We start from the raw sequence: 10,400 nt of genomic DNA on the forward strand, positions 1-10,400 counted from the left end.
CAAATTCAGCTGGGGACTTGAGGTCAGCCTAGGTTATTTCTTCTGCATATACCATTGGTGTAATGAATCTGCTGGTCAACTTAAGGTTTCAAAGCTACTGAAGAAAGAGATCCCTGTAACATCAGTACAGCTGAAAGAAACAAGGTTCCTGGTGGTTTTCATGCATTGGTAAAGGATTAGCTGTGAAGTTTTAAGTAACTTCATCTGTGCAAATTCTGTTTCTTCAGTTGTAGTGTCAGATGCTTAAAAGTAAAGCATTTTTCAGCAGAGGTATGTATGCATTAGTATATTGCATATAATTATCTCTTGTGTTGGTGTCATTCTTGCCAAGTTCTTTCTTTGGAGTGGATGCCTTCTTTAAGACATGAATAGCCTTTGACAGTTTTTTAAAAAAGAAACAGCAAATTTGCCTGCTTTGTACTAGTAAATTGTCAGACAGTGCTGCAATTGACTAATTTTAAGCAAAATACTTGGAAGTAGTCAAACTTCTATGAAGGTATTCATGCATTGAATAGTCTATTATTTTGCGAGCACAAAACTTGAATACTTGAATATTTGATTAAATCACAACTGCAGAAAACTTTTAATATGCCTGTATGTATAAAAATACTAATTTTTTCCTTCTCCTTACCCCTTTCCCCCATTTTACAGTTTGCTTTGGAAGAACATTGGTGGAACGTGTTGGTATTGAGAATATGAAGACATGGGCAGAAGTAAATCGAGGTGCCATTATTCTTTGTTGGTATGTAAGGCACATGGCTATTTCTGATTAGATTCCAGTGTTAATTTATTGAACAGCTAAGAGAACGGAAGGTGACATTTCTATGAGCAAAATGCTATTTTTTGCTCAATGTGTACTGTCTTTGATACCACTGCTAAGTCTGCGATGGAACAGGGTACCAGAAAAATTCAAGCTTTAGTTTCCATTGGCTGTTTCTTGAGCTCAGGCTTTTGCAGTACTAGGAAGTGACTCAGTGTTGTAAAATCTTAAGATTAAAAAGCAAATTCATATTTTAAATTGGTCCCTACCATGTCTTGTTTTACAAGCACAAAATTCTCAAAAGAGCACTCCACAAATAGCTACATTAAAATAATTAACTGTGAAATACCTGTGACTGGCAGCAGCATGTAAGAATCATGGGGTTTTGTTGGGGTTTTTTTCGGTAACTTAATGCTTTGTATTGATGCCTTAGTTATGGAGCCTGTGTATGTCTCACAAGGAGGTAGAAAAGTGTTTAGAATACACCATACAAGATAACAGACTATGTAAAGGCTTATGATGAACTAAATGACTCACAGCTTTAAAGCAGTGAACCCTGCAATGAGTGAGATCAAAAAGACCCCATAGGAATCCGGCTAACATTAACATTTTGTTTTATCAGATGTGAACAGCTGTCTTAACCCTTGCTGTTTGCACTTTGTAACTACCTGTCAGCGTCAGGTCACAGAAGTTCAAGGTTTTGTCTTTAGTCCAAAGTGTGTTGTCTGTTCTGGAACTGCTGGGTCAGCATTGCACTGCTGGCTCCTCATAAAGACTGACCCAAAATCAGCAAACAATTCACACAGACAATATTATTTTGAAAAATAAAAACCTCTTCTCCCTTTTTTCTGTCCTACTTCTCCCTCCCCTAAATTTACTTCAGACTCCTTGCTGTTTGCTTTCCATCTCTGCTCTTTGTGATGTTGGAGTGAGGCTACTTTGACATTCATGCTCGTTTGCAAGGTGAATCAAAAGCTGTTTTCACTGATAGGACTTCTGTTAGTTAATGTGAGCTTAATTCTAACTTTGTTTAGTCGTTATTCAGAGCAGTAGTGAGAAGAATGGGTAGTCGAAGAGTAGTTGCAAGCCAGATACAAAACCAGTTTACACAACATCATAATAGCCATGGATCTGGCTGTTATGATTGCTCAGCTGCAGAAATGATAACACTTTGCCTCTCAGAACAGGCCTTTAGAGTTCAATCAGTGCATCTACTGCCTTTACATTACCTGATCCTGTGCACAGATGTTGAGTAGAAATCTGTTATAAAGGCTTGTTCACTGACAGTGTGTTAGTGCTGGGACTTTTTTCCACTAACTCAACGCTGAGGAGATTCATTTAACACGTGGTGTTGCTGGTTTATATACTAAGCTATTTTGGTTGTCCAAATAAAGTTGCCAAGTAAATTAGTAGAAATTTTTCCATGTATAATACTTCTTAATAACTGTTCAGCTGTCACTGTGACAAGTCTCTTAATAGATTTTGAAGACTTGGAGAAAAAAACCAGGAAACTAGTAATTGCTTATTAGCAAAAACCAGCTCAGGAGCAGTGTATTTTATGGAAAAGTCTGTGAGGAATGTCAGTCTTTCCTTCTCTGTGCAGTTACTCATGGCACTACAGTGTGGGTCTTCGACAAGTGTGCTTTGTTACCAAGCAGGGGAGCTTATCTCCCAGATTCAGTCGAACATTTTTCACCAGTACTGAAACTCACCTAACAGGAGAGAGAGAGAAGTATGGGGGAGGAGTGTTTGTTTGCTCGAATTCTGTTTTTAGAGGGTTTTAAATTTTAGTTAAATCTGAATCCTTCATTGTTTGAACTTCTTTTGATGAGTCTTTAGGCGTGATTCTCTTTTGTTGAGGCAGCTGAGAACACACGAACTTAACCAGCTGCTTTTGTTCCATTTCATGTGACACCTGCTTTCCTTGCAAACACATAGTAATTAATCTCATCTTTGTTTAACTCTAAGCATTGAAGTCAAGACATGATAAATTTAATTTAGTCTGGTATAGATAATAGCTGCAATATTTTTTTTTTTACATAAAATAATTGTTGAATTTTAAAAAGCTTTCTTCTTTAAAAAAATAGATACTTCTTTTGTCATAAAGGAGTTCAGATCCCTCAGACAGAGGTAATTTTCAGACGCTGCCAGTTCTCTCTGAAGCTGTGATTGATTTTTGTTTTGTTCTTGGCTTTCGGAAGCCATCTGTCACGAGCAGATCTGAAACTCAGAATTACTCAGTCAGTCCATTTGATTTGTATAAAAAAATCTGGAGCCTGGTTCTGACCTAGTACAAGCGTGAAGAGTCGTAAGGTAGTGAGAGGGCTCTTTGCAGACATTACAGTCCAGCTTAGTGTAAATAAATTGTTGTAAGTACTTGAATGTCATGGGTGCTGATCTGTTTATATTTCTACATCTGACCTCTCCTCCGTATTTTTGAATTAGTCAATGATGTGTTACATCAGGGTAGAAAATGGATAAAAACATACTCCACCACATAATTTACTGATTTCTCTTTCTGTAATCTGTAAAAGTTGTGTTTTATATCCACAAAATAGTTAGGTGCCTGCTGGCCAGATCTTAGAATAACTTGCAGAGTAATAATCGAAAACAAACTATATGGGTCTTTTGGCTGTACTACCAGGCATGTAGATGACTCTTCCGTCTGAACATGAGGAAGAACTTCTTCGCCCTGAGGGTGAGGGAGCACTGGCACAGGCTGCCCAGGGAGGTTGTGGAGTCTCCTTCTCTGGAGATATTCGAGACCCGCCTGGACGCGGTCCTGTGCAGCCTGCTGTAGGTGACCCTGCTTCGGCAGGGGGTTGGGCTGGGTGACCCACAGAGGTCCCTTCCAACCCCGAACATTCTGTGATTCTGTGATCTATATTAAAAATACAGTGTCTTAGACTACCTGTGGATTATTGAATCATAGGATGGTTTGGGTTGGAAGGGACCTTACAGATCATGTAGTTCGAACTCCCCTGCCATGGGCAGGGACACCTTCCACTAGACCAGGTTGCTCAAAGCGCCGTCCAGCCTGGCCTTGAACTTCCAGGGAGGGGGCAGCCACAGCTTCTCCGGGCAACCTGTGCCGGTGCCTCACAATCCTCACAGTAAGGAATTTCTTTCTTGTATCTAATCTAAATCTCCCCTCTTTCAGCTTGAAGCCATTACCCCATGTCCTATCACCACACGCCCTTGTAAAAAGCCCCTCCCCAGCTTTCTTGTAGGCCCCTTTAAGTACTGGAAGGCTGCAGTAAAGTCTCCCCACAACCTTCTCTTCTCCAGGCTGAACAGCCCCAACTCTCTCAGCCTTTCTTCGCAGGAGAGGTGTTCCAGCCCTCAGATCATTTTTGTGGCACTGAAGATACAGATAACACTTGGATATCAAGAGTTTGACAGCAGCTTTACATGTATAGCTGTTGGCAGATGGAAATAATTTTTAGGAATACATAAAATGCAGTCCACAGTGGCTTGCTGCTTTGTGTGCAATTTGTCCCTAATGGTGAACCATATGAGTATCTCCATGTTAAGTACCAGTCTGTTTAGCAAATGCTTTGTCCTGGACTTTCTTCCTGTTGTCAGGGGTACAGGACTCACAGAAAAGCTGAAAAATTATCACCCTCACCTGTGTTGAATTTGGTTTTATAGAAGGCCTCTTGATTTAATAGTACTGTCATAGCTAAAAGTGTAACAAAAGTTGCTGCTAGAAGTTGTTAAGTCATAGCCATAAATCTAGGAATAAATACTGGTGTTTTCAGATGGGCATTGCATGCTTTACTGCCCATAGTGTTTCCATCCTGCACAGGGTTTGGAGTCCTAAGGAGACCAGATTTAAATTTCACCTTAAGTTATGTCAGTTCCTTTTCTGTCTTACTCAGTTCAGCTTGCCATGTCTCATCCTTGTTTAAAAAGTAGGCAAGCAACAAGCTTTTAGGTATCTGTAAATTTGGGAGCCGTTTGGAAGAATCCTAGGGATTGTAAAGACTTGTAGTATCATGCAGCCTGCGTGGTACCAGTACATGGATGTTACAGTTTATTTCCAATCTTTGTGTGCCAGTGCAACTTGTAGTTCTATTCTGGATTGCACACATTGGCTTTAGGAGACATTAAGTTTTTAAGCAGTGTGCACTCATCGTTTTGAAGTAGCAAATTAGATGTGCCATTACTTGTACTGGTTTTGTATTGCAGTCCAAGGACACCTCACTATTACCCAAAGGAAGGTGAGGAGGACAGCTGGTTGCCTAGGTTGATCTGGATAGTGCAGCATTTTTGTCATTCCTAATAGTATTTTACAGCTTACAATGAATCTCTTTGTTTCTGGGGAAGAGAAGTTGTATGGGAAAGCTGGTTTGTTCTCCAAAAGTAATCTAAAAAAGAAAAGAACTGGTAAGGCTCTGTAGTCCTGCGCTAAATGAAGCATGGAAGTACAACAGTGAAAGTACTTGATGCGTATTAGATGTACTTCACTGCATGCAGTTTTACAACCCCTGTTACAGGAAAGACATCACCAACTGGAGCGAGTTTAGTCAAGGGTGACCAGTGTAGTCATGGACTGGATCTCTTGGCCTGGGAGGAGAGGCTGTGGGACCAAGGCTGGTTCAGCTGGGAGGAGGGACGGCTTTTAGGGGCACCCAGCAGCATCCCTGGCACCAGTGGGGTGGAGGAGAGCTGGGCTCTGCACAGCAGTGCATGTGTGGCGGGAGGGCAAGAGGCAGCAGTACAAGCAGAAAGATGAAAGGCTCAGGCTGGAGACAGAGAGAAGCCTTTTCCCCATGAGGACAGCCCAGCGGTGGGGACGGAGCCCGGGGAGGTTGGGCTGTCTCCTGCATTGAGGGGTTTCAAGCCCAGACTGGGCGAAGACCTGTGCAGCCCGGTCTGACCCAGTTTTTGAACCTGCTTTGGGTATGGATCTGCAGTTCCTTCCAGTCTGATTTGTCCTGTGTTGGTTATGTTCTCGCTTGGTGTTTCATGCTTTCTGGAAAGTTTTACATGCCTTTCTAACAGGAGGTGATAGAATCTGCACTGAGCTATATTGTTCCTAAATAGTTATTTGTTCCCTTACATGGACAGCTTATTTTGCTGAGACCTATATGCTGACCTTTGACATCCTTGTGTTTTTTTCCTGTTTTTTGTAGCCTTCTCCGGAGCACTGATCAAAAAGTGGCAAACACAGTCAAAAAAGGACTGAAAAAGCTTGTCCCAAAGTTGAAGCTGAATAAAAATGTAAAAGGAATAGAAGCATTATTGGAGAAATTGACTTCCTAGTGTAAATGAAGCTAAAAAGACAATTTACATCAAAGCAACCAGCTGAGAGTTGGTAATGATTTTGCACCATCATTGTTTTAAGAAGCAGCGTATGCATTTGTAAATTAAATAATTTCTAAAACAATTTGTCTGTTGTACTCATTCTGTTGTGTGTTTGTAATGATTGTTCTCAGAGATTGAAATCTCAAGATTTCAGAAATAGTGGAAACTTAGGAACATGTAATCAAGACGTTAAATATTTCCTGATTTTGGGTCTTGTTAAAATTTGCATATATGTTGTCATAGTTACCATAGAAACAGAAGCATCTGTTCTGGAGATATTCTTGTGTACTGGGTAAATACACTTGTTCTTAATCCCCTCCCCTCCGCTCCTGGTTTCCTCAAAAAAACAAAGCAGAAAAACAACTGAAGTCCCATTCTTACCCTTGGAAAGTGATGCGGGCTCTCATTCTTCAGAAACTAACAAGAATAGGAGGAAAATAGTGTCTCTGACTTTTTTTGAAGAAGGTCCTGAAGGAGAAGTTGACTATTTCAATGGACTACAGTTTGGTTTTGCAAAGTCTTCTGAAAAGTACAGACTTCTAAGCCCCAATAAACCAGAGGGCTTTGCGGGTTTTTTTTGTGTTTTCCTTGTAATAGGGGAGAGATGAATTTGCTTCTGCAGGATATCAGATAAGTGTCCTATTAATTTCTACTGTACCCTATTTTGATCTAGAAAAATCAGCCCAGTATTTTATTTTCTCTTATTAAGCAAAGCAGAAAAAACCCCAAACCCAAAACTTTCTTGGTAAGGCCTTCATATAGCACCCTGGTGGTGGTTAATGCGATGCTGATAGACTGATCCAAACACAGGACCGAATTAGTTAAATCTCCAACTGTAGGAGTCTTCACTGTTAGCCTCATAGGATATGGCTCCATTTTTAATAGCAGATAGTCATTATTTCTCGTAAGATACAGCTTCCTCAACTTGAAGTACAAAGCTGCTACTTTGAAGTTGCCAGGGGTTAAGTAAACTGGCTTAAGTTTCCGTATTTCACATACTTCAAATTAATCTAAATTACTGACTTTATTGTCAGAGGTCATGATGATCCACACCTACTGCTGCAGCCCATCGGGAACTGCAATGCTCAGCACCCGTGAAAATCAGATTACCCAGTTTGAGATGAAAACTTGCACGCTTAGCGTGAGGTAAAATACTCTGGTTCTCTAGAGTTAAGTACATTTTTGAAATGTGTATGTTTGAGTATAAATAGTTTACCCAAAGCGATGAAATACATTGTTTCATCTTAATAAGTAATCTCTTGCTTCTTACTGGTCCTATCTAGGGTAAATGCGTTTTAGTATAAAAAAATGACAAGATACCTGAATAGGCAAAGCGCAGTTGTAATTCATTGTTACGTTAATTTAAGCAGTACCTGAACATTATGGTTAGGGGAAATGTTTCTACTACTGTTCCTGTTTGTTGATTTACTGATACTTTGCTGACTGTGCTTCCCTCTAATTCCACCTAGGCTTATAAGTGGTAGTAAGTACTTAAAGGTTAATCCCAATTAGACCTTATTGGCTCTGGCATCAACTGTTCGTGCTTGTAAACACATCCTCTCAGTTACTGAAGGTTGCAGCTCATTAGTTTCTGTAACAGGATTTTCTTTTGTTACAATAAACCAGATCATTTTAATTAGCAACAGATAATGAATTTAAACTGTAGTGAATTGTTTCTAAAGAAGTCTCAGTTACTGCCAAAAAACTCAACCTGAACGAAATATGCAGTGGGTTTGTGACTGAATAATTAGTGGTAGAGTAAAACAGTGTTAGAAAAAAAAAATTTGGTACAACTCTTCTGAATTTTCAGATTACTGAGGGGAATAAACTAATGCTTAGATTAGATTTCTGATCAAGAGAATTAAAGGAGGCAGTGAAAGTAAGTCATAGCTGAAGATAGATGCTAAAAAATTGAACAGCAAAAACTTTTATAAGAATGTCTTCTTATGTAAATCTGATCTGACGCTTTGTGTGCGTGAATTCTGATTCCTTTAAACTGAATGTCTACCAGGCATGTTATTTGCATTTTTGAGACCACGTTTATGATTTATTTTTAATTATGTGTAGTAATTTGGAGTCACTGACTACTAGTTTTCCTTACCACAATGTGAGAAATGCCACTCTTGATTAAGTAGACGTCAGTTGAGGTTATGTTAAAGATGCCGCTATTTGGATACCAGGGATAGAACATAAATTTTACTGTCAAGGTATGTATTTCATGTCAGTTGAAACCAAATTCTGAAATAGCTTAATGGAAGGAGAGGAAAAGGAGATTATGTGGGGTACTAAAGACTTGTTTCGGCAATTTAAGGTACTTCACAGAGCAGACTCATTTTTCCCACTGAAGAAGCTGGTTGGATGTAGTGGCATTTCTGTCCCAGTCTGCTGCGGGTCTCTGTGACTGTGTGAAGGCTGAGAGAGAAATTCTTTGAAAGATTCTGAAGCAAAAGTGTTTTTCTCAGTATGTCCTTTTATTTGAAACGTACTTGGCAGGGAATTCTGTCTGCTTTAGGTTATCCAGACTGCTCAAATTATTGCCAGCATCTTAATATAGCTAGCAGTAATTTTTTTATTGCCAAGAAGACAACGGTAAGTGCACGTGCACAAGTGTGTGCCTGTGTCTGCGGCACTCGCTCAGAAGACAGGCCTTTCCAGGAATTACGGGGCGCTTGTTTGGGAGCCGTTGTCCAGAGCCAACACCTCTCTTTTTCCCTTTGTGTAGCAAAGCTGGAGGATGAACAGCCAATGTTTAACCATCGTGAATGCAAGCACAGCCTTGGACAGAAAAGGTGATGATGATTTTTTTTTGTTTGTTTTTTGGTGCTTAGAAGACAGAAGACCCATTGGTAAGAGTGTATGTTGGTGTGTAATAGTGTATTTCCTATTACCTTGGAAACAGGGGTATACAGATAGGTACTATTGCAACTTAATACCTCTTGTTTTAAGGTACAAAAGGACCACCTTTCTCCTTTGCTGCTGACAGCAGGAGCTACCACGAACAAGCAGTGTTTCGCTTTTCCACTGGCTCTCCACCAACTTACCTTTTCTTCAAAAGCAGAAAATGTACCCAGTGACTCTGACTTTGTTTCTGACTTCAAGGGAAAGACACTGATGGCTGGAAAACGAACTCAGGACCAGGTACACTCAATCTTAGTTATCAGCAGTAATTCCTTACATATGCCAAATTTAACATGATATATCTTTGTGATTTTTTTCTTGCAATAGGCATGTATCTAAAGTTTTGTCGAGGGCCATACTAGTTGAACTGGGTTTAGTCGTCATCTGCTGTCATGAAAGATTGTTTTGATTGTTGGATTTTTGCGCTCTTTCAATCCGAGCGTGTCTTACAAGTACACTTACACTTTACAAAATACAAAAATCTTACAGATGCCCTAATTTGCCCTGTCTTTCCTAGAGCTGTTTCTGCCTGTCATTTGCTGTAGCTTGTCAGTCTGTGCTAACTAGAGTGTGTCTACGTGGATGACATCTTTTATTGGAATAGTGGGACAGTCATAAAAAGCATTTGGGAGGGAACTGACAGGAGCTCTGGGCATACACACATGTGAACAGTTGCTAGAAGCATTGAACCTAAGAAGTCATCAGGAGGTTTTTCTCTGTGAAACAGATGCAGACAAGATACTTGTGGTGCACAAAGAAGTACCAGGGTGTTTCATTTTAAAGATGTACTGATTTATAAGCGTTCCTGATGAGACTTACTTTGTGGCAAGAGCTAATAAGGGAATATGAGAATTGGTTCAATATGTTGCATTGGTTAAAGCTTCTGCTCCCAGTGCATGGTTAGAAGACGAAGGTCGAGTGCCACAAACGTGCTATGAAGTCATCTTCATGGAATGGTGATAGCACCAGTTTTCCCGCAGTCAAAGTCACTGTTAACAGTTTAAATGCTTTCAGAGGCTTTTACAAATTGATGGCACCAGTTTTTCCACTTAGGCTTTTTTTTCTGTTTTTTCCCTGTTTATCTGAAGAGCTAAAATATTTAAAGCCTGTTTCAAATTCCACATCTTTTGATACGGGGCAGTGAAAAGAACAGGCAGTACCAATTTGAATACATGTTTGAGAAATGTCTTAATTATTTCTCTTCAAAAGAATTAAAAATGATTGAACTTGAAGTTTTACATTAAAATTTCATGGTATTTTATTAGCCAAAGCCCAGGCTTGAGGGAGAAACTGCCATCCAGAATTGGTGCTGCTCATCAGCATCCATGCAGCTCCAGTGATTTCCCTGTAGAATGTCCTCATCAGTGACAGATACCAGACATAATGTTGCATCTCCTATTCTACACAGCATCATGCCTAAGTTAGAGGGCCT

General features: G+C 39.9%; 1 protein-coding gene across 3 annotated transcripts in view; it reads left to right on the forward strand.

Moving 5' to 3' along the window:
• Nucleotides 1-6,152, forward strand: part of PUM3 (pumilio RNA binding family member 3) — a 29,206-nt gene extending 23,054 nt beyond the window's left edge. For all 3 annotated transcript variants that reach the window (XM_075410582.1, XM_075410583.1, XM_075410584.1), the window contains exons 17-18: nt 652-742; nt 5,899-6,152. In XM_075410582.1, the coding sequence (XP_075266697.1) occupies nt 652-742; nt 5,899-6,028 (221 nt within the window). In that variant the 3' untranslated portion in view covers nt 6,029-6,152. The remainder of the gene's footprint in view (nt 1-651; nt 743-5,898) is intronic.
• The last annotated feature ends 4,248 nt before the right edge of the window (nt 6,153-10,400 follow it).

Source organism: Opisthocomus hoazin, chromosome Z (assembly GCF_030867145.1).
Source record: "Opisthocomus hoazin isolate bOpiHoa1 chromosome Z, bOpiHoa1.hap1, whole genome shotgun sequence".
Taxonomy (NCBI): domain Eukaryota; kingdom Metazoa; phylum Chordata; class Aves; order Opisthocomiformes; family Opisthocomidae; genus Opisthocomus; species Opisthocomus hoazin.